The sequence below is a fragment of the Dama dama genome, chromosome 3 (assembly GCF_033118175.1).
Source record: "Dama dama isolate Ldn47 chromosome 3, ASM3311817v1, whole genome shotgun sequence".
Taxonomy (NCBI): Eukaryota; Metazoa; Chordata; class Mammalia; order Artiodactyla; family Cervidae; genus Dama; species Dama dama.
Genome location: NC_083683.1, coordinates 22,614,304 through 22,639,482, shown reverse-complemented (window position 1 = coordinate 22,639,482; position 25,179 = coordinate 22,614,304). Strand labels below are relative to the sequence as shown.

Below are 25,179 nucleotides of genomic sequence, written 5' to 3'. Positions count from 1 at the left end.
GGTTGGCACAGCCGCGCTTCCCCAGACCCACCCGCCGCCCACCCGCCGCTCTGCGCGCTCCGGGCTCGGGCGCAGAGGCCGGCGGCGAGCGGCGCGGAGGGGCGGCTCCGGCCGCGGCCGCCTGGGGGGCGGAAGGAGACCCGCGGTCCGCGCCGCGCGGGAGGGCGGGCCCGCCTGCGGGCGGATGAGCCCCCCGGCCTCGGGTGGGCGGCGCGGCGGCCGCTGCCGGCGGGGTCGCGGCGCGCCGGCGGGGCCCGCTCCGCGCTCCACGGTCCGCCCAGCCCCGCGCGATGCTGCCTCTGGGCGCCGAGGTCGGCGCGGGGCGCGCCCGCCGCTCGCGGAATGAGGGCGGGCGGCGCGGCGCGCGGCCGGCGGGCGCTGTCTCCGCGAGCCCGGCCCCCGGGGCAGCGGCCCAACCACCTGCACCCGGAAGACGCCAACAAGTAGTTTCTCGCTGGCGCGGGGCGGCTGGGCTGGGCGTCGGGACTCAGTCGGGCTGCCCCGAGCCCCTCGTCCGCTCGGACGCCGGAGCAGCAGCACTTTCCTCTCGGTCTCCTTAAGGTAACTAGGGGCGGGAGGGCGAGGGGCGGGTTTGCAGGGAAGGGCGTGCAGAGCCCGCGAGGCAGGCATCCCCGCTCCGTTCCGCTCCAGGACTGGGGAGCCGAAGCCCCGGGGAGAGGTGGCTGGGAGGTCGGAATCGGGGACAGCGTCGCCAGGACTCCCAACTCGGTGGTGCAGGGGGCGTGCCTCCAGCGGCTTTCCCTCGGGGAGCCGCCCCACTCGCCCCTCCTGGGAAGCAGCCCCCCACTCTCCTCCCGAGAGGCGTTTGTTTCTCTTGCGAAGGGGGGATGGGTGGGATGCGTGGATCACTTCTACTCTCCAAAATGGATTCTAGCGAGTCGTTTCCTCTCCCAAGTAATAATAATTTGCACAGCAATCATGTGAAAAGAAAACTGGATCAGGAAATTAGGCAGAGGTCTCCTGGTGAAAGGCAGTAGCAGGGACGTTTGTTTTTGCTCCGACTTCTGCGTTCGGTCTGTTTGCCTGGCCCGGGAGGCAGAGGAGAGGTGAACCGAGAACAGGTCGTGCGGAGGGCAGCCCCCGGGAGCCTGGGAGCGGCGGGCCGCCCAGAGTTCACCGAGGGTAGGCGTTTGAGGGGGGCTCGCCGCCCAGTCCGGGGGTTTCTCGCCCAGCACTGTCAAGTTGCCTGGGCACAGAGAACTCCTTGCCTGAGGGAACTGCTTCCCGGAGAGGGTAGGGGGAAGCGGGTCTCCATGTGAGCGAGGAAAGGGAGCGGGCTCGGGAGAGGATGGGGCGGGAGAGGAAGGCGCGGGAGGACCTCGGAGGGGAAAATGAGGGGTTTGGGGAGAGAGCCGGGGAGATGGTAGGGACTGCAAACGGGTTCAACTTGAGAGCAGGTGAGGGGTGAGAAGATGCAGGAGGCAGAGCCGAGGGAGAAAGGTGTGAGGCTGGGGGAGAGGGGTCGTGAAAGGTCAAGGAAGATGGGGACTGCTGTCTCAGTTCTCTAGAAACCCGGGGAAGGCTCAGTGCTGCTCGAGGCGGGGACGGGGCTGGGCGGCGTACCTCTCCAGGGAGGCCCCGTGGCCCCTCGCCTCCCCGTCCACGCTGCATCTTGGGGTGCTGGGGCTGGGAGTGGGGGCGGGGGACACAGCGCGCCTCCGCCAGCCGCGCTCTTTAACTTGGCGCTGTGTTCGCCTCCCCCCAGTCATGTCTGAGGCACAGAGATGGGCAAGATCGAGAGCAACGAGAGGGTGATCCTCAATGTCGGGGGCACCCGGCACGAAACCTACCGCAGCACCCTCAAGACCCTGCCCGGGACGCGCCTGGCCCTGCTCGCCGCCTCCGAGCCCCAGGGCGACCCGCTGCAGCCGCCGCCCCCTGCGCGCTCGCCGCCGCCGCGGCCGCCCCCGCGGTCCCCCGGGCCGGGCGGCTGCCTGGAGGGCGGCGCGCGCAACTGCAGCGCCCGCGGCGGCGACCACCCCGCCGGGGGCGGCCGCGAGTTCTTCTTCGACCGGCACCCGGGCGTCTTCGCTTACGTGCTCAACTACTACCGCACCGGCAAGCTGCACTGCCCGGCCGACGTGTGCGGGCCGCTCTTCGAGGAGGAGCTGGCCTTCTGGGGCATCGACGAGACCGACGTGGAGCCCTGCTGCTGGATGACCTACCGGCAGCACCGCGACGCCGAGGAGGCGCTCGACATCTTCGAGGCCCCCGACCTCCTCGGCGGCGACCCCGGCGACGACGAGGACCTGGCGGCCAAGAGGCTGGGCATCGAGGACGCCGCGGGCCTGGGGGGCCCCGACGGCAAGTCTGGCCGCTGGAGGAGGCTGCAGCCCCGCATGTGGGCTCTCTTCGAGGACCCCTACTCGTCCAGAGCCGCCAGGGTAAGGCCAGCGGCGCCCCCTTCCCTGCTGCTCCAGCTTCTCCTAACCCCTGTGCTCTCTCTGCAGAGGGCCTTGGGGAGCAGCCGGGGTGTCCCTAATCGGGAGGTGGGGGGCCCGTCGCTCAGGGCAAACTCAGGGCCCCCCCTCCCTCGTTCCCTTTCTACCCCCGCCCCGATCCCCTCAGCCTCCCCCTCCTCTCCTCCTCAACTCAAACCGAGATTTACTTCCCCAGGTGGGACCAGCAGGGCAAATGTCCACTACTCTGGGCAAGTCTGTTGGAACCTCGTTCTGAAATTGCTACCACGCTTCCTGTGGAATTTCTTTTTCTCTTTTATTCCAACCTTTTCTTGAGTTCCGAGGGTCCTCCAGGCCTTCCGATCATCAGGGTTTGGTTTTTCCAGTGAGGTCTGGCACTCCTGACTCACCCAGAGCAGTGGCCCCACTTAGGAATCTAATCTGAGGACAATAGAGAGGGAAACGGAATATATGTCTGTGGCTGGGCCCGGAGATGAACAGGTTCATCTTGGAAAGAGACCTCCTGAATATCGTTTGGTCCTGCCTCCATCCAAGGGAGAGCAGTGCTGAGTCCGCTTGCCCCAGTGAGCTGACGGGATAGCCCACCTGCGCAGTGAATTTTGGAGTCTCCTGTCTTTCCCCTTGCGCTCTGTGTCTTTTACAGGTTCAATGCTGATTGGACACTTCTGTGACCCTGGTTCAGTGGGAGTCTATTAATTTAGATTGTAGGCAACTTTATTTTATTCTATAGATTTTGATCCCATACTCAATATTGCTTTTCAGTTTCTAGTTTGAGTGACAGTTTAAATTTAGTCTTTAACACACTGGATTGATTCTTCAAAATCCCAGTGAAGAGATGATAAAAGTAACTAATAATGGTTACTCTAATTCTAAAGGAAATAAAGGAAATATAAATAACCCCAAATTATGCAGCATGTGGATGGTTTTTGATTATATGTGAGAATGGAGTACTGTATTTAGTTAAATCTTTGCAACTGCATGTGTCTAGTTTGCTTCTGACACCCATAAAAGATCCTCCTTGTGCAAAATGGGAATTCTCCCAGCTTGAGTTTGGCTCCATCCTCATCATTGTGTTCCTCTGCGTGTCAGAAGTCTCTGCAGCTGAGACATTGTGCAGCTGTCTGGTAACATGTCAGAAGATGTGCTTCTGATACCACTTTAGAAGTCCGAGCTTGTATTTTGTTTGCAAGTTGATACAGACTATCAAAGTGACAATTTAAAGCATTTCTACTTTATGGGATCTGGTATTTAAGTGCACACATAAATTCTATTATGTCCATATTCTCATATTTGAATATAGAATTAATAACTTCAACTCTGAGATCTTCCTTTTAAGACCATTCTATGAATTCAGCAAGAGTTGGCATTCAGGGAAAAAAAGTGCACTTATTTATTTATTTAAATTAAATCACAGACTCATGACCATTATCTCTGTTGTTTTGGATTCCAGCTGTGTGCCATAGTCCAATTGGCGACTAAAAAGATAATCTGCATTTGTTTTCAGACTCATCATATAATTTTGTTATTTTATGTGGTATAAAAAACCAGGGTGTTTTATTATCTTTATTCATGATAATAAAATGCACTTTTTGTAGGCTAGGTTGCACAGGAACAGCTTCAAGGTTATTGCTGCTATGGAATTTGGTTCTATGAATTAATGGTCCAAGGGTAGCGCATTAACTTGAAAACAGTTTTTTAAAAATCTTACTAAGATTTTATTGTAATAATATTAAGAATTTGACCTGCATCCATTTTAGGTGAGGAAAAGAACACAGATAGATTAGAGATTAATTTAAGGTCAAAGAGCCATTAGAAACAGAATCAGCTGAGAATGAGAGACCTGGAAAATTTCGTTGAGGTCACCTCATGAGGAACCTGTAGTTTGCAGATGAGGAAAATGAAGACTGCAGATGCTAAGTGATGGCCAAGGTCGTAGAGCAAGTTATTAGCAAAGCCAAAATGATGCTGAAGGCCTCATGACACCCTCCCCACGCCCTTTCCACTGCAACCACTGATTATAACTGACTATCTGGCTTGTGAAATCTCTGCAGGTAGTGTTGCTCTTGAGATTTAATGCAGCATAGGACAGTCCTTAGTCTTCTAACTTTGAAAGGTCATCTATGACATGTCTCTGTGTGTGTGTGTGTATATATGTGTGTGTGTATATATATATATGTGTGTGTGTGTATGCATACATATACATTTTTTCCACGGTCTTTGGTTGCACTACCCAACATTAGATTGCAAATATGGGATTCCAGTTTTCTTAAAATGAACCCTGTTCTAACTTTTGATTTTTATTGACCAGTTTATATGTAATGTTTTTCCTTTTTTTCCCCCAGATTGACTAACATTTGTGGGACTTGCCTTCAGAAAAATTCCTTTTCAAATTATTAGAGGTCGCTTAAAAAAGAGTACTCAGAAGTCACCATTCTATTTACATGTGATTTAATATTTTTTATGGACACTTATAGTTCAGATGATTGACTGACAATATTATCTGAATACTTTGGTAAATAGAATTACATTGGGAGGTCACTGGATGAAATTATATTTTTCATGGACATGATTTGAGGAGACATAAAATCAATTATCAAGTGGTTTGTTTCAGCTGTGATCTTACTGATGTCGTTCTTAATAGAAGTATTTAACTTTTATAAACCCTTTTTCAAATTACATTAGTTCATCTTTTATTGATGTACTTGAGATGAACTATTTTAACTGTGCAAATTCTGTTTTCAATTTGTTATACTTGTTTCATCATTGTCCTTATCCTTTCCCAGTATTGAGGAGAGTGACTTGATTATATAGTAGATTTGTTTTACTTCTAACTTGTATAGTCTAAAGTGGCCCACTCAAACAACAGTGATAGGAACTAGGTAATTGAATTTTACAACATTGTATTTTTGCCTTTCGTTTTGGTTGGCATTTCCCCTCCTCTGTTGCTTTTAATTTATGATGTAAATACATATTTGAGCAGTCTAAATTGTTCAGGTTAACTTGTTAAATAAGTTTATATTTTTTATTTATGAATTGCATCCTTAAAAATATATTAGAAATTTATAAAAATTTAAATATAAGTTGTCATGGAAACCTATTGTGGAGAAAATGAGATCTGGATAGAAGAGAGATTATCCTGTTGATGGCATTGAATGATATTTACAAACAGTAAAAAGCATTTAAATGGTTTTATTTCTACAGAATTACTAAAGTATACTCCTTAAAACTATTAAAATTAAAAAAGGACTATCTAGAATTGGATTCAGAATTGCATATATATAATTTACTTTTTATGGGACATTTTTTCCTCTACCTCAAAGCATAAAACAGGAAAGGAATGATCTTCTAAATAACTATTTTCTAGGTTTAGACATAGCATTTAATTTTTAAAAATTATAATATGGTAAGGACAATTTGAGTTATACAGTAAGGTTAAAGAAAGAAAATATATTAATTCTGGTTTTGTGAGCCTTGCTCCAGTTAAAAGAAATAATGGCCAAATAAAGCTTGTTTGTAAAATATTGTTAATTATTAAAATTTTAGAATTTTCTTTAGTCAATTAATATTGTTTCTGCAGTCATTGTAGACCAGAAACTATATAAGATACTAGGAGTGTGTGAGCAGATATGGTACTTTGCCCTCAGTAAGCTCACCACTCTATTTATAATACAATATTTCCTAAAACATTATCTATTCAATTAAAAGTGCAACAAAATAACAACAAGCAAAATTCCAGAGATACTAAAGATGTTTCCCTTAAAAAAAAAAACCAAAACTCATGTGGAAATGTTGCTTGAGATGTGCAAGAAACTACTGCATTTAGAAATGATGATCTTGGTAATTCTCTGGTGGTCCACTGGTTAGGAGAAGCTGGGGCTCAATCCCTGATAGGGGAACTAAGATCCTGGAAGCTGTGGGGTGTGGCCAAAAAAAAAAAAAAGAAAAAGAAACAACGGTTTTATGCTTTTGTTAGTCTTTATTGTATTATGAAAGTGTTAGGCTTTTTCAGCCTTGATTTTTCTGTTTTCAGAATGATTTATAGGCTCTCTCTTTGCAATATTATTGAAGAGTATGAGACAAGCTGTACTTATATCAAACAACTGAATTATTTGCAGAGCAAACAACTGAATTATTTACAGTGTGTTCGAGTGTCTTCATCCCTTCTATTTTAATTAAAAGTTTGTTGTTGTTTGTTCAGTCACTTAAGTTATGTCTGACTCTTTGTGACCCCATGGACTGCAACTCACCAGGCTTCTCTGTCCTTCACTATCTTCCAGAGTTTGCTCAGTTTCATTTCCTTTGATTCGGTGATGCTATCTGACCATCTTTTTAATCTCACAATTAAAAGTTATGGCCAATCACATGACAATGCAAATCCAAACTTCAGACCCCTAAAAAAAGTCTGCTGTTAAGAGTCTGGTGTTTTGCATTTGCTATATAAGCATCTAAGTCTCCCTTGACTTTTTCCGGGCCACTAATTATACAGTTCACAAATATATTTAATTTTATTCATATGTTCTGAGCATTGGATAAGATTAGAGAGTGCCTCATTCAACACATAATTTAAAAAGCCAAGTAACTTTACTAGAACTGTATTTTTGGTAGTGTATTTGACCCCAAACTAGGTGACCTAATCTGTTGCTGGGGCATTATCATGCCAAAGGTGAATAGTTGGACAGTTTATGTAGGGGTTTTTTTTTTTTCCCCTGTACTATTTTCCCAAGAGCTAATTTGTAGACCCGGATTGACAAAACTAAATGAGAGCCAGAGAAATGTTTCTTCTCTGTCAAGACGCTTATTTTCAAAGCAACTGAAAATGAGGAAATGTGTAGTTTTATAAAAAATGCAGGTCAACCTTTCCCATTTAGAAATATGTATATTACTATTTATTTTAACTACTGCAAATAAAGTAAATGGAGTTTTCAGATCTCATTTTTATTTTCAAATTCTGAATCATTTACCCTTTTTTTTTTATTATGGCGACCTTTAAAAATATATCTGAATGAAATAGTAAAGAGGACCGAAGGACTGATACAGTATAAACACAGATCACTGTAAGGAAATATATAATGGCAAGATAATCTAAACTATAACCATCAGTAGATTATATAAACTTGCTCCAGTTCTTTTTGAAGTATGAAGGGCTTTTCTTTTGGAAAAGCAGTCAAGATTTTTTTATGACAGGATAGCACTGCCTTTTGCTTTTCTTAGAGTTTGAAGGGTGGTGATTAATTTTAATACTGTGTAGTCAATATTTTCACAGAAGGTGACTAAAGTGTGGGTGTTGGGAGGAGAAGGGAGTGGAAGTAGAGAATATATGGAAAGAGCACTGGAAAAATGCCTGAGTTGGAACCCATGAGTCCTAGGCACTAATTCTGACTTCACAGCTAGCTGTGTGACCTTTGAGAATTTACTTTGTCTTTCTAATTCTTGATTTCCTTTGGCTTTATTTTGAAAGAAAAAAATGGGGATGACACATTGGTCTAGATAAGTATTCAAACATCTTTCCAGCTCCAAGATTCTGAAGTTTAGAGGGAAAAATAAGCATAGTGACTGCTAAAAATCCCTGGGTAGGGGAAAGAGCATGTCTGCACTCATTTTGATTGTCCTCTAGGGACCATCACACTAATAAGGTCATCTAGTATGGATTTCTTTAGTTGTTTGTTTTTTTTGGGTTTTAACTTTCTGCCCTTTTCTTTTCCTACAGCTGTTGGGTAACTGCTGCTCTGGTTACCATAGAAACAGGTTGGCTCCTAGCTTCCTGTTTCCATTGAAAACAGCTTTCTTTCAACCACATATTGATCTCAGGAAATCATTTTGCTGTGGCTCTGTCATGAAACCCATAAAGATGATCAGCTCTGTCATTTTCCAAGTCTAAGATTCAGTGCAGGTGTATACCCATCCACCCACAAGGGTAACTGATTAGGTAATCTCAGTTTTATTTCCATTTGAAAAGTGCCTTGTCAAAGACACCAGCCTTTTCCCCTTCCCATATCTCATAGAGAAGGGAAAGCCTTATTCACTTGAGGATTTACAGATATGCCTAACACATTTAAGTGTTTACCAAATAGTGTCAAATTATTCAGTTCTAATCTTTTACATAACTCATTCAATCAGGATAAGCATAGAGAATAGTATGCTGTCTAGCACACTTTGTAAGTTTCTGTTTTAATGTACTCACTAATGAAGAATATTTCAAGGGGAAAATATATATGTATTATATAGTGCACCCTATTTCTCTTTTGAGAAAAAATAGTTTTTCTATTTCAGCCTATACATATTTGCATAAAAAAGATATATTCACTATCATAATGTAGATACATACTCCGTGTTTGTATATATTTATAAAATGTTTATATGGATAGTGAAGGAAGAGACTCATGGGAATATGGCTTAAAGTTTTGATTGAGAATATTTGTGTGTGAGCGTATGTGTATTATATATTATGTGGTATATAATCTTTGAATGCGGCCTCCCTAGTGGCTCAGTGGTAAAGAATCCAGCTGTCAATGCAGATGCAGGTTCCGTCCCTGGGTCAGGAAGATCCCCTGGAGGAGCAAATAGCAGCCCACTCCAGTATTCTTGCCTGGGAAATCCCATGGACAGAGGAGCCTGGCGGGCTATAGTCCATGGTGTCATAAAGAGTCGGACACAACTGAGCATGCACACCACCACACCACACCATTTTTCAATGACATTGGTATGTGTAACAGACTTCTGTTGTTCATGAGACTTAGAATTGGAAGGAAACTGGTGATGGAAGGAAACCGGTCATTGTGTCAGGAAACCTGAAACAGTGACCTTAAATCACAAAAAAAGCAGCTGACTTGTTCATAGCCATGGCTAGTCAGTCATAGTAGCAGGGTTAGAACTTAGACCTTCTGACTCCCGGCACTCTTCCCATCCCATCTCGATTACTTAGTCTTAATTGGATTTAATATCCCAGAAAGTACACAGAAAGTGCACAGAAAGTAACAAGTACTTTAGCTTTCAGAAAGTAACAAGCCTGTGAGAAATAGTTGGGGTAGGGTCTGTCCTCTTCAATGTCCTATTGTTCAACAATAGCAGGGAAATTGTCACTATCATGTTATTCTATTTCCAGATACCCTCCAGATGCATCCTTTCATTGCTGCCTTCTCTATGAGTTCTACATCTTAATGTTCTACTGCCTTTAAAACATCAGAACTAATCTGCCTGTTTTTTCACTTACCTCCTATTTTATCCCTTTATCCTTGTGTGTGTGTCTTTTGATATGTTTTTTTGGCTTTATTGCCTTTGGAATTTTTAAATGCAACACTTGTTCAACCTATTGGTGATGGTTAATGTTTTATAGAACATTCTCTTCTCACATGTAACTAACCAGATCATGGTTGGGTTTTAGTTCAGTTCAGTTCAGTCGCTCAGTTGTGTCGGACTCTTTGAGATCCCATGGACTGCAGCACTCCAGGCCTCCCTGTCCATCACCAACACCCGGAGCTTACTCAAACTCATGTCCATTGAGTCGGTGATGCCAATCCAGCCATCTCATCTTATGTTGTCCCCTTCTCCTCCTGCTTTCAATCTTTCCCAGCATCAGGGTCTTTTCTAGTGAGTCAGTTCTTCGCATCAAGTGGCCAAAGTATTGGAGTTTCCTTCCAGTGAACACCCAGGACTGATCTCCTTCAGGATGGACTGGTTGGATCTCCTTGCAGTCCAAGGGACTCTCAAGAGTCTTCTCCAACACCACAGTTCAAAAGCATCAATTCTTCAGTGCTCGGCTTTCTTTGAGGTCCAACTCTCAGATCCATACATGACCACTGGAAAAACCATAGCCTTGACTAGACGGACCTTTGTAGGTAAAGTAATGTCTCTGCTTTTTAATATGCTGTCTAGATTGGTCATAACTTTCCTTCCAAGGAGCAAGTGTCTTAATTTCGTGGCTGCAGTCACCATCTGCAGTGATTTTGGAGCTCCAAATTTTGGTTGGGTTCACACAGGGATAGCTGGTAAATTAGAGTGAAGATTGTCGGAGCTGTTTTTAAGATCTAAAATGAGATTTATGTTTTTGTGAGATCAATAAATACAAGACTGAAAAAGTTTTCCTTCAACCTTCTTTAGTAGATAGTTAGTCAAAGGTGGTGCTTCCTTCCCTATTGGTGGAATGTAAAGCAGCCCTATAATTTTGTGTGTGTTTGAGAGAAGACATTTGATAGGAGTCAAACAGAAGAAGTTGCTGGTAGTATTGGGGGAAAAAGTACTCCATAATTGCTATGGTTACTTGACTGACCTTTTCTTCTGAAAGCTCATAATGATAGAGACATCTGTGTAACCTGATATTTCCTCAGTGTTCGTGTATTAAGAAAACCCTATGCAGACACCTCAGTGTCTTAATTTTCTTTTTGAAGACACTGGTGGGTTTTCTATCAGAACTTAGAGCTTTGCCATTCTTTCTGCATCTGACAACACTGTTGATGTCTTTAAAAACTGGAGCAAAAGTCAAGACAGCTCTTTGGAAAATGTTCTGTGATTTAGTCTCAGCAGTGGAAGATGTTCTACTTTGAGTTGTCTTCATGGAGAAAGTCTCAGTGATGAAAATATGCTACCTTTTGGCCACAGATATTCTCTTCCTTTACGCCAAAACTGTCCAGAATTTTAAAGTCATTCATTAAATGATAAAATGCAAAAACTTTTTTATATAAAATGATCTTAAATAATATTGTCAAGATATCCAAATGACACTATTAATTCTAAACTTAAGACAGCATGTTTATGTAAACTCTGTTTGGATGAATATAAGGAGCCTGGCGGGCTATAATCCATGTGATTGCAAAGGGTCAGACACGACTGAGCAACTGTCACTTTCACTTTTCAGTTTTTCCTAGAGCAGTTTGTCTGATTGGGTTCAGTGAAAGGGCCAAGGATTATTCACAATTTCTGTAAATTTTGTGTCTTGTTTGTAAATTTTACTACATAAATTCAGATATGGGGTTGCTTATTTTTATATTTATTGATTGAGGATAAAATGCCATTTGCTTCAAGTGAATATTATATAATAACTGAATATTATATGATAACTGACAAAGTAATGGCATTGAAAACAATGGCAAAAGGAAGCTTCCTTACTGTATTAATTTGGATAAAATTGATATTTAGGAAAGCAGAACAGTACATCATTACAGTTTGATTTATTGTTTCAATTGTCCTGCTTCCCTCTTGAGGTGAACAGTGAGAGGGCAATTATGAAAATTATCATAATATTCTTAGTGAGACCCATCTTTCACATATAAATTGAGTAGGAAATGGACAGAACAAAGGTTTAGCTAGCCCTTTTTTGTGCCAAGAGATTCTAAAGTACCAAGTAGGTTTTTTTTTTTTAAAGCTATAACTTTATCATCAGGCCTGAGTGAGCTATCAAGTTTACATAAAGTGATTAGTGGGTGCATCAAAGTTGAACAACCATCATATTTGTATCATGATGGAGAAGCATTTGTGAACTTATACTTAATTCCCAGGTTGAAAATGGTGTTCACTGTGCTTTGATATTTAGAGTACAATGTTAGAGATATAAAATTCATGCCAAGCAATGAAATCAAATGTATTTTAATGCACTAATAGGCTTCAATAACATTCAAAATAGGTTAGTCTCAATTCAAAAACAGGGTTCTTTAATTGTTCCACTTTCTTATGAGAGTCCGCTGCTCAGTTTTTAGTTGTAATATGTGCATACTGTCAGTTCTTTAGTTTTTTAAAATTTAGTGATTATTTTCAATACCTATTCATCTTTCTATTTATGTATTAATCATTGATTTCATTCATCTCAAATTTCTCTAGTTTTGAGTACTTGACTGTGCTTCAGTGCTGAGTTTCTTTGTTTGCAACCTTTTGTGTTTCCTCTGCTTTGGCTTGCATTGCTTCAGTTCAGTTCAGTTCACTCGTCGTGTCTGACTCTCTGCGACCCCATGGACTGCAGCATGCCAGGCCTCCCTGTCCATCACCAACCCCTGGAGCTTACTCAGACTCATGTCCATTGTGTCGGTGATGCCGTCCATGAGTCAGTTCTTCACATGAGGAGGCCAGAGTATTGGAGCTTCAGCTTCAGCATCAGTCCTTCCAATGAATATTCAGGACTGATTAGTTGATGAAATAATGTGCTAGGTATTAGTACATTTCTCTCAATTAAACAAACTGGAGGAGAACCCAGCCTCAAAGATGAAAGCTGTCAGATGCTTTTGAGTCTCTGTGCTGACAGTCCTTGGGTTTTAACTGTTGGCCAAAACTAGGTTAGTACAGAGAATGTAAGGGTTAACATTTGTCATTTACCTTCAAGACACTTGTATTCTATTGGAAAAGAAGAACTGTCTGTCCATGGTTACAGTATAATGCATTAAAACTATAATAGAGATCTTGGCATACTGTGGACACAGAGATTTGTGAGGGACCCACTGTCCTATGAAGAGGGGATGAGATTTTAATAGTTAACATGCAAGAGATGTGTTTTCCAGCAGTCAAGGATTAGGTCAGCAGAGTAGTGTGCAAACATGCGGGCTTGACACAGCGTCCTATGCCATGTCATAAGGGGTAATAAAAGGACCAGAATGCAGGAGAACAGGTTTGAAAGGAAGAGAGGGCCTCTGGGTTTATAACTGAGATTTTTCTGATGAGATGGATATTTAGTCCAGGGCAGGAATATTATCTCAGCATATTTGAAAATAGTGATTCTAACCACTTAGATGGTGGTTCTAAAACTTAGATGTGTGTAGTAATAACTTGAGATGATGACTAGAAGTTTGACTTCCCAGGTCTCAGTCCAGTAGGACTTGGATAGGATTCAGATAAGATGAACAGCTTTGGCATTGTAGTTGGCTACTGACCCAGTTCATGTCAGTACTGTGATGTGACTGCTGCCAAAGCAATACAATTTAACATTGAAATAGGGTAATAATCATGCTTGAACCAGTATTTCCCCAAGTGTGTTTTCTAGATCTCTAGCAATCCAGAATGTTAACAGGTGTTGCCCTCAAAAGAGTTCCATAGACAGATGAATTTGGAAACTAATTTAAAATAAAGATTTTTAACTAGATTTTTATTTTTCAATCTGTCTTCTTCTTCTTGATGTCATTTTTACTACATCTCTTTTTCAGGGCAGAGAGTTAAAATACTAGCTGACAGTTGGTTTTGAGACAGGAGTGAATTAATGCAAAGGACTGAACTCAGTTCACTGAGTTTGAATCCTGACTCTACCACTTGCCGGCTGTATCACTTTCCCAGTGTCGCTCCTTTAAGCCTCCCTCTTTTCATCTGGACTGGGAAGATAATACTTGTATCTGACTCAAAGAATTGCCGTGAGGGTGGATTGTGCATATTCATGTTCAGAAGCCAGCATGGTGTCTAGTTATCTCAATTTTAGCTGTATCATTATTACTGTTACCATCATCGTCACAATCGTCACTATTCCTTATGCCAAGCACTGGTTATTTGAGAGGGATTGTGTCGTTGCATAGAATACCTTAAGGGAGCATTCTAGCATTTAGATTGTTCATAAAAAGGTAAGTTGTCTATCGCTGAGGTTGTTTTCATGTATGATTATTGGATAGCTATCTGGGAAATTGTAGGAATAATTCTATTCCACATGAATAAATGATAATTAATTAGGAAAATATCTAACATGTATATATCCTATACCAAACATTTTACAAGTAGTAAGATAATGGTATATTTCCTTCCTTTAAGCAGCTGTAGTGTCCTGGAAGAGAACAACAGAAAGGAAATTAAAGTGCAGTGTCAGGAGAGCTCCAGGAGAAGTTACCGTAGTCTTGCCAAGGTTGGGAAAAGTCTTCCTGGAAGAAATATACCTCTCTTGGTACCAGAGGCTGAAGAGGAGGTAGCCAGACTTTTTAAAGAGGAAAAGTTGAAATAAAATCCTGGAAGGGAAGGAAGGAAAGGCCTGTGCAAGACACTAAATAATTCAGGACAGCCCCAGCCTTGTGTAAGGGATGTGGAGGTGTTGCCAGAAACGAGTTGAGGTTGGAGCCACAGCCTTGGCAAGCTCTGTTGAGAGCGTCTGGTCTTTCTCTGGGACTGGGTAGCTTTGGAAGGATTTTTAAGCAGAGCAATGGCATGCATCTTTGTAACTGGGACTATTATTCTGAAATATTTATACTTGAAGACAGGATTGGGCTGGGGAAAATGAGTGCACGTTTGTCACGAGAGCTACAGTTTAGCATGTGAGTGCGGTAATCCAGGTATGAGATACTAAAAAGTGAAAGTGTTAGTCACGGAGTTGTGTCTGACTCTTTGCGACCCCATGGACTGTGAGCCTGCCAGGCTCCTGTGTCCATGGGATTCTCCAAGCAAGAATACTGGAAAAGATACTTGCCATTTCATCCTCCTGGGCATCTTCCTGACCCAGGGATTGAACCCAGGTCTCCTGCATTACAGGCAGATTCCTTACCATCTGAGCCACCAGCCCAAAAGATACTGGTGATCTCAATTAAAACAGCGACCAGAGGCATGAAATGAAATGAAGACAATTAAAGTGGAACTGTTTATTAATTAGGCGCCATTTGAGCAAGGCACAGAGAGAAGTCAAGGATGTCTCCCTAGCTTCTGTTTGCCCAATGGGACAAGACAACCTTTATGACTTTTTTCTAATTCAAGAGTCAGTGGTTATATGATTTGAGAAATCAGTAGTTACTCTTTTATGGATTTAACACTGTAGTATTTTGTATTATGTTTTGTGATTTTTTTTCTATTTCAGTACCAATTACTCAGTTATTAATAGCTGTTTCATAGATTTTATTGTTGTGAAATTAGATGCAGAGTATGCCCCTTAAAAGTTTTGGTTGCAGTAATTCACCTCCGTAAAAGATGGTGAAGAATAAGTCCTCTCTAAAAGAAATGTCAGCTTTGTATTGCTGTATATTGTTTTGGTTTCATGCCCAAGAAAATACTATCAACTTTTGCATAGTTTTTGTGAAATGTAACTGACTCATTCAATATAGTAGTTCATGTAGATTCCAAAGCTAGAAGCTTAAATTGAACTGGGGATTGAAAAATACCAATGAGATTCTGTGGCTCTTTGGAAAGTTGTTTTAAATAATTATTTCCTCTAGATAAAGTCCAGGAAGGAGCAAAGATAATGAGGAAGAAAAACAAAAATGGGAACAGGCACCGAAGGAATCAAACTGGGAAGAACGTGGTGAGTTCAGATCCAGGGCAGGGTGGTTCCTTCTGAAGCATTACTGTGCCAGTCTGTTTTCTTGCTTACAAGCCTGTTATCCTTTTCCAGTGGCTACATGTTAAAACATATTTTTTTAGAAAAACAAAACAAAACAAAACAAAACAAAAAAAACCCCATATTTTTCTTAGCCTGGCTCTCCAGAATCTGCCCATCATCTACAAATTTTGCCATTCCTGAGTATAAGCGATGTGTTCACAGTGTTCTGCGTTTTTGTACGTTGTTCTCCCAGCCTGCGCTCTCTCCTCCTCAATTTTACATGTTGATCCGACCATCTTTCAGTAGTCTGTAAAATTATCAAGTCTCACTTACCCTCTAAACTCTTTCAAAAGCAGTTTGCTTTTTCCTCTGAGTTTCTGTATCACTTGGTAGCTATAGTATTGTAGCATTTAACTGGCTGTATTAGTTTCCCTGCGCTGTTGTAGCTAACTACCACAAACTTGATGACTTGAAACAACAGAATTTATTCTCTTATGGCTCTGCAGGCTAAAAGCCTGAAATCCTGGCCTCAGCAGAATTTGTTTCTTCTGGGGTTCTGAGGGAAAAGTCTGCTGGTAGTTCTTCTGCGTTCCTCAGTTTGTAGGTATGTTACCCCAGTTTCTGCCACCGTTTTGACAAGAGAATCATCCTGGTGTGTCTCAGCTGTCTCTTCTTAAAAGACACCAATTTTGGGGTTATATCCCACAGTAATCCAGTATGACCACATGTTAATTTAAATAAATTCAGTAAATTAAATAAATCAAGATGTGGTCATGCTGGATTACTATGGGCTATACTTAAATTACCTCTACAAAGAGGTCACAAAATAAGGTCACATTTTGAGGTTTGAGGTGAATGTGTGTTTTGGGGAGATACCATTTAACCCAGGATGCTAACTTGTCCATTTGGGCAACAATTTCATAGTATCTGATAAATCTTTTATTGTCTGATTTCTCCTTTGCCATTTTGGTATGTTCTCACTTAATGGATACAATGTCTTTAAGAATCTTTGTGAAGATACTAGTTAGACAATTTTCAAAGTTCTATTTCATTTCTGGTATTAACTCTGGGTTCCTCTGTAGATTTTTTTTCTATTCTTTCACTTTTGTCCCTTTTTATAGTATTTATTTTCTTCAGGTATCTTTTCCTTTTAAAGAATGTGGCAGTGATTGTAGTGTTATGTGGGTAGACAGGCAGGATTGTGCAGAAAAAAGAATTCCCTTCAGGGTGGATAGGGAGGAACAGGTTGGGTAAATTAGGGACCCTCTCAGGGTCCAAGAAAGGAATCTGTATTTGGGGAAATAAATTTAATGAGTTTTGATTAATGAGGAGTGACCTTTCTTCTTTTTCTCCATACACTTTGAGTAAATATGAGGCACTAAGAAATTTACATTACTGCCCTCTGTCTCAGCATGCCTAACTAGAAACTGTCTTCTGTTGATTCTCTAGGTAATTTAGCGAGTGCTTCTTTTTTGAAGAATGTTTATTTATTTATTTTTGGCTGTGCGGTGTCTTCATTGCTGTGTGTGGTCCTTCTCTTCCGTTTTCCTCTAGTTGCAACGCGTGGGGGCTGCTCTCCTGTTGCTCTGCACGGGCTTCCCGCTGCAGTGGCGCTTCGTGTTTCAGAGCGTGATCTCTAGGCACGCAGGCTTCAGTCGTTACAGCTCCCCTGCTCTGGGAGAGTGGGCTCAGTAGTTGCGGCCCACCAGCTTAGCTGCCCTGTGGTGTGTGGGTCTTCCTGGACCAGGGATTGAACCTGGCTTCCCTGCATTGGCAGGTGGACTTCCAACCATGGACCACCTGGGAAGCCCCCTGGAGAGCTATTCTTGCTGGCTGTATCCTGAGGGAAAATTATTTAGGAGCCACTAAAGAAAAATTGATGCTTTTGAACTGTGGTGTTGGAGAAGACTCTTGAGAGTCCCTTGGACTGCAAGGAGATCCAACCAGTCCATCCTAAAGGAGATCAGTCCTGGGTGTTCATTGGAAGGACTGATGCTGAAGCTGAAACTCCAATACTTTGGCCACCTCATGCGAAGAGTTGACTCATTGGAAAAGACCCTGATGCTGGGAAGGATTGGGGGCAGGGGGAGAAGGGACAGAGGATGAGATGGTTGGATGGCATCACTGCCTCACTGGACATGGGTTTAAGTAAACTCCGGGAGTTGATGATGGACAGGGAGGCCTGGCGTGCTGCGATTCATGGAGTCGCAGAGTCGGACACGACTGAGCAACAGAACTGAACTGAACTGAACTGAAAGGAGGTCAGGGTCTTCCAAGAAGTTGTCCTACAGTCAACTCCTTGTCCTAGGGCCTGTTGCCTCTGAGTTTGAGATTCCTCTGGCTTCTGTGGCTCTCTGGGAAGAACTTGACCAACTTCAGGCAAAGCTTTCTCTTGCACCTATATTGAATTCTGTTCTTCCTCTCCCCTAAATCTGCATCTTAATTATGTTTGCTTTATATCTTATTATTTTCTGGGTCAATGATAGCAGTGTTTCCTATTTTCTATCCCTGTGATGATTTTTCATCATTTTTAACAAGACTTGGCTAAGGAGATGAAGTGTACTATCTTCCAAGTAGAACTTGACTGTATGTATATAGCCTCCTTGCACTAGTTGTGAACTCATGAATGGGGACACCATTCCATTCTTGTTGCCATTTTCCAGAGTGATGCACAGTGCCTGGTAGTTTTCTCAGTGATCTTTTTTTTTTTTTTAATTATCATATGAATAATTCAATGAGTTTCCTTGTCTACAAAGATGCATTCCTCTTTGATTCTTCCCTGCAAAGTCATTGTCTCTTATCTTCTTTGGGCCCACCTTCTATATCCACTTTTTATCTATTTCTGCTGCCCAAATATACAATCTTAATGAAGAAATTCAAAGCTGATGTATAGTGTGTGATTTTATCATTGACTGTAAGAGGCTTGTTAGACTAACATTAATACAAAATCCTAGAAAATTATTACTTGGAGAACAGTGACACGTTAATTTATCATTTGCCCACTGAGAATGCATTTGTAAGGACGTGAACTTTGATGGTTTAACAGATGTTTGTGGTACTTAAATTTTCCTGATAAAGTAATAGAGTCAAGCTGAAATAACGTTTACATGTTAGCCTACTTTAATTTTTTACACAGAGACATTGCCAGTGAGACCACATGCTTTAGTCCTTATTTTATAGAGAGAGATCTGACTGATGATAATAGATGGCACTGATTGTCCTGCTAATTACATGGAAATTGGGCCTTCATGAAGGGTGCTGTGTCCTAAGAAAAGATGCTAAAGAATGGATGTGTCAGCAGCAAGGAAATTAGACAAGAAGGACAGAAAAAAAAAAAAAGATTCCTATTCATCACAGTATTGTTATCTCATTTCATTTAATAAAATGGAAATATCCAAAGGTGAATTTTCCCCATGCTACCTAGAATACACTTTATCAAACCGGTGCAGTAATGAAGATAATTACATCTAAAACCTAATTATGCTCAGGTATTCTGAGTTGTGGCAAATAGACTGAGAACGATATTTACAGAAACACACATGCATGGCAACATATACACTATAGTGGTGATGCAAATGGAGGAGATGAGAAAAATCCTTAATTTATACACACATATGTTATAGAGATCAAGCAGAGCTATATTGTTCTTAGGAAAAACCATTGTGAGATAGTAAATAAAATAAAAATTGTAAAATAAATCATGAAACTTAAAACAGTAATTTTAGAACAAATTTATATTTTTAAGATAAGGGGTCTTTGTAATTTATTTTTAAAATGAAAAATAGCCTTAAATCCTGAAAGTAAATATTCTGATTATGGACAATTAAGGGAATGTATATAATATGCTAAAGAAGAAAATAGCCCTTTTATCCCCCAGAGGCTATTAGAAACTTAGTATAATTATTTTTATTTTCTGTAACATAATTCTAAATTACATAGCGGCATGGAGAGTTCTTTATCCAATATTTAATCTTTGTAATGAGGAACACAGTACCTTCTGATTTAATTCAAATCTGATTTTACATCTTATAAAATAATTTTATTGTTTACTTCATACTTGTCCTACGTGTTCACTGCAAGTATTATTACATATATTTTATGTTTAGGTGCTATTGTGAATGGGGTCTTGCTGTCCCTTACATTTTAACTAATTACTGATGGCATATGAATAAAGTACTACTTTTAGTGTATTAATCATATATATAGTTAGCTTGGCTTCCCTGATGGTTCACTGGTAAACGAACTGCCTGCCAATGTAGGAGTCTCGGCTTTGGTCCCGGGTCAGGAAGATCCCCTGGAGAAGGAAATGGCAACCTGCTCCAGTATTCTTGTCTTCAGAATCCCATGGACAGAGGAGCCTGGTGGGCTACAGTCCATGGGGTTGCAAAAGAGTAGGACTCAACTTAGCGACTAAACAACAATAGTTGTCTTGTTGAATCCTTATTGACAGAAATAGCATTTCAGTTTATTGTTTTAGGTTTTGTGGATATGCCACATGTGTAAATGATAATACATTTTATAATTTCTAATGGTTTTAACTAATATATCTTTTCTCTTTTAATTTTTATTATATGTATATAATTTGTAACTATATTATGGTCTTTATTTACAGATATATTTCTACCTATTTAACAAATTACCACTATTCCTTTGTTGTTATTTCTCATTTTTGAGTCAATTGGGAAACATTTCTTTGTGATATGCTAGTAATATATATTTAAATTTTATTTTTCAGGATTGACTTGAGTATGATATATTTTTGTGGGTATTCATGTATCTGAGGATATTTTTCTGTTGCATTGACCTATGAAAATTATCTTGGCTAAGTTTAGAACTTTTGGATACCCAGTTTTGATTACTAAAATCTGCTGTTTCCATGTGATATTTAGAAATAATGAAGTGTAGACAAAAACAATGATAGGGAAATTCCCATGTGTTACAAGCACAGGCAGGAGCTTTAAACAAGTCTCGGCCCCAGGCAGGATATCTCTTGCTGCAAGTTCTGCTTCTGCTTCTACCTTTAGTCTCCAATTCTCTCAGTGTTCTGCAGCCAAGACTCAGAATGGACCTGAATTTCCTCCCAATCCATTTAAGTTCTGGCATAACCTCTCTTTAAGAAGAAGCATACATAGTGGCTAAGAGTAGAAATCTTGACATCATGCAGACCTGGATATGGCCCTATGACATATTAGGTTTCATGACCTTGGATGACATTGTTAACTTCTTTAATATTTTGTCTCATTATTTGTGAAAGAACTTCCTCATAAGCTGGGTATTATGAGGATTGAATGATAGGAGAACTAAATAAGATAGTGCATATAATGCACATAGTAGGATGCCTAACAAAAACTAAGCCTTCTGTGTGTGTGCAGGCATGCTAAGCCACTTTAGTCGTGTCTGATTCTTTGTGACCCTATAGACTGTAGCCCATCAGGCTTCTCTGTCCATGGCATTCTCCAGGCAGGAATGCTGGAGTGGGTTTCCATGCCCTTCTTCAGGATATCTTCCCAAACTAGCGGTTGAACCAGTGTCTCTTCTGTCCCCTGCTTTGGCAGGCAGTGCCACCTGGGAAGCCCAAGCCTTCTGAAAATTGTAACTATTATTATATGAAGCCTGAGGGCAGGCTGATGTGCAAAATCTTCAGTCTAATAATTGGTGGCATCTTTCAAATGCTTGTTTTATGTTTAGATCTGGGGACAAGTCTTCTCTTGTGGTTCAGATAGTAAAGAATCTGCCTGCAATTCAGGAGACCCAGGTTTCATCCCTTGGAGAGGAAGATCCCCTGGAGAAGGAAATGGCAACCCGCTCCAGTATTCTTGCCTGGAAAATCCCATGGACGGAGAAGCCTGGTAGGCTATAGCCCACGGGGTTGCAAGAGTCGGATACGACCGAGTGACTAAGCATTCATGCTCAAGCGTGCGTGCACATACTTGTGCAGACTTCCCAGCATGCAGTTCTCCAAAGGCTTCTGCTGCATCATCTACCAGTGCATCTCTGAGGGGAGCATCCAGAAACCTTTCTTCTGCCAGCTCTGTGGCTCCCTGGGATGGTTAGTGGACAATAAGGAATGGGGGGCCCTTGACCATTGGTACATCGCTGGTGTTAGAGAACATACCACACTGGCAGCTCTCTCCACTTCTGAACTATCAAAGGAGTAACAAACAAGTAACTAACACTTTTACAGAAGTAAAGTTCTCCCCTCTTACTAATTAGTTCCCATTTCTTTAAACCATTATTGGTTTAATGATGGGACTGATTCTTAGCTAATGTCATTTTCCTAGTCAGAGGTAAAGCCTGAATCAACTGTAAATTTTAAGCTTAAGGCAGTTTTTATGTTTCTCTAATCCTGGCCAGTCTTCACTTCCTCCAACTACCATTTCAGGAGTTTGAGGACAAGATGCTATGAAATCAATTCCTTTTTTTGGGGGGGGGGGGGCGGCGGGGAGGTTTATCTATGACCTGTTAAATTTATTTATTTTTAAATTGAAGGATACTTGATTTACAGAATTATGTTGGTTTCTGCCAAACATCAACATAAATCAGTCCTAGGTATGTATATATATATATGTGTGTGTGTGTGTATACACATATATATATGTGTGTGTGTATACATATACATATATATATATATGTGTGTGTATATATCCCTTCCTTATTTAACCTCCCTCCCCTCTAGGTTGTTATAGAGGTCCACTTTGAGTTCCCTAAGGCACACAACTTCCCGTTGGCTGTCTAAGGTACACATGGTAACGTAAGATTCCATGTTACTCTCACCATGCGTCCCACTCTCTCATCCCTCCCCCTCTCCGTGTCCATAAGTCTGTTCTCTATGTCTGTCCTCACGGCCGCCCTGCAAATTTCATCAGTACCATCTTTCTAGATTCCATATATACATGTTAGTATACCATATTTGTTTTTCTCTTTCTGACTTAACTTCACTCTGTATAATAGACTTTAGGTTCATCCGTCTCCATAGAACTGGCTCAAATGTGTTCCTTTTTATGACTGAGTAATATTCCATTGTATATATGTACCACAGCTTCTCTGTCCATTCATTTGTCGATGGATGTCTACGTTACTTCCATGTTCTAGCTATTGTAAACAGTGCTGCAATGACGAATGGGATACATGTGTCCTTTTCAATTTTGGTTTCCTCAGGGTATGTGCCTAGTAGTGGGATTGCTGGATCATATGGTGGTTTTATTCTTAGTTTTTTTAAGGAGTCTCTATACTGTCTTCCATAGTGGTTGTATCAATTTATATTCCCACCAACTGTGTGGGAGGGTTCCCTTTTCTCCACACCCTCTCCAGCATTTGTTTTTTGTAGACTTTTTGATGATGGCATTCTGTATGAGGTGATATCTCATTGTAGTTTTGATTTGCATTTCTCTAATTCTCTAATTTGATTTCTCATAGTCTCTAATAATGAGTCATCTTGAGCATCTTTTCATGGGTTTGTTAGCCATCTGCATGTCTTCTTTGGTGTAATGTCTGTTTAGGTCTTTTTCCCACTTTTTGATTGTGTTGTTTGTTTTTCTGACATTGACTTATAAGAGCTGCTTGTATATTTTGGAAATTGACCCTTTGTCAGTTGTTTCGTTTGCTTTAAGAGTTTGCGCAAAAGCTGCTATGAACATTGATTCTTAACCATTCTCATCAGTAGATACTTTAATTAGTATAAACTTTCCTGGACCCTGGCATGTTGTGAGTTTTTGTCCTTAAATTTTCTCCGCTGTTGTATTATATCATATGTTTTTATGACTGCGGGTTTGACAGATAAAACATGACACCTAGATAACTTTGATTACAGATAAAAAGTAAGTGCTTTTGGGTAAATATGTGTGCCAGATTATGGGTCATACACTAAAAGCATTCTGTTTCTTATCTGACATTCCAGAAAGCAGACACCCTGTAATTTTTATTTGCTGAATCTGGCAATGCTGCATTGCATTTTAAAGAGAATGCAGAAATAAACTTTTGGTGCTTGTATTTTGCAGTCTTTCTCACAGTTTTACGTTTAACTCCAAACACAGATCTTCCAGCTGAATATATTCATGGTGCCGTGCACTGTCTACTGGAGCACTTGCTCTAATTTTTGAAGCAGTTAGTGTTCAAATAGAGATAGATAACTTCTCCAGCTGTCCAGGGACATCACTGCCAGAACAATAACAAAGATGGCTGGGTCCTTGCCAGAGGTCATTTCTGTGATCTCAGAGCTGGAGAAAGGGTAGAATTTAATACCATTTTCTTTCGAATGTTATTGGACCAACACATTTCTGTCTTTTTTTCTCTTCTTGGCTTTCATACAACTTATATTTGCATGTCAGTAGCCTCTTCCTAGAATAGTTTACTCAAAACAGGTATGATGATTGCAAAAAAGAGGACTTCTAATTATTGCTAAATAATTGTACACAAAGGCTATGTTATTTGAGGAAGACTTAGTAACTGCTACTGAGCTACAGAGAAATTCATCTTATTTCAGATGTGTTTTAAAATACATCGGTATTTGCATTCTTAACTTCTGGGAATTTGGTTTCTCATAATTTTATTTTATAATCCTCAGGTTATTTATGTTAGTAATTGTGCTGTTTTCAGGCAGGCAGTAGCCCGTGGGCAATTAAATAGTCCGTTCCATGATGTGCTTTGGGCAAAGTTGCATCTTGCCTGTGCGTTCAGTTTGGTTCCAACAGTCATTCCCTTTGGCCTTCACTGTCTCTTCTACAAATAACTGTCCTTGTGTTCAGAGCGAGCATGCCCCACTGTGAGTTCTGCATGGTTCAGTAGGTGAGGAACAGGCAAGTGAAGGAATACAGCAGAGAAAATAAGGACAAAGAGAGAGATTGGAACAAAAAGCATATCCTGTAACTGTAATTTGGTAAGACTGATTTTTCTAGTGTGGTAAATTGTTTCTTGAAGTTGATTCTAATAGAGGACTTCTAAAAATGTTTTAAACCATGGTAGTGTCTTACTAAGTGTCTTACCCCAAGCAGAAGTGTGTTCTAAGTACACAAGTCCTTTGAGATGCTGCATCATAAAAAGCAAATTCTTCTTGAGTCACACCCTATCTCCACTTGCTGATCCACAGGACAATATTGTGCATTAGGCCTCTGAGAAATCCCACTAATTATAAATAAAACAAAAAGGAAAGGTATCTATCTTCCAGTTCCCCCCTGCAAATGTACAATTTCATGGAGTATCTTTCAAAAAATACTGTTCTTTGGGCATTTTTTAAAAGAAGGAGATCATGTCATTGCTTATGTGAGTTTTGGTTTGTGTGGTTTTAAAGCCATTGCTTTAGTGTCACATATCGTAGGAAAGGTGTTGAGATGGCTGATGGAAGGAAAATGACACCTGTGATTCAGTCATCTAATAGAGTGCAGGACTGAAATGGGAAAAGAACAGTTTTGTGAAATGAAAGTTCAGCTCAACTTTGTGTGTCTTTGAGTTTGGCCACCATTCAAGATAATATTTGGGCTTCCCAGTCTTGCTCAGTGGAAAAGAATCTGCCTGCCGATACAGAAACCACAGGAGATGTGAGTTTGG

General features: G+C 41.2%; 1 protein-coding gene across 1 annotated transcript in view; it reads left to right on the top strand.

Moving 5' to 3' along the window:
- The first annotated feature begins 399 nt into the window (after positions 1 to 399).
- The window catches only part of KCNC2 (potassium voltage-gated channel subfamily C member 2), a 228,381-nt gene continuing 203,601 nt past the window's right edge, over positions 400 to 25,179 (top strand). Inside the window, exons 1-2 of the mRNA XM_061124653.1 lie at positions 400 to 561; positions 1,727 to 2,405. Of these exons, the coding sequence (XP_060980636.1) occupies positions 1,746 to 2,405 (660 nt within the window). The 5' untranslated portion in view covers positions 400 to 561; positions 1,727 to 1,745. The remainder of the gene's footprint in view (positions 562 to 1,726; positions 2,406 to 25,179) is intronic.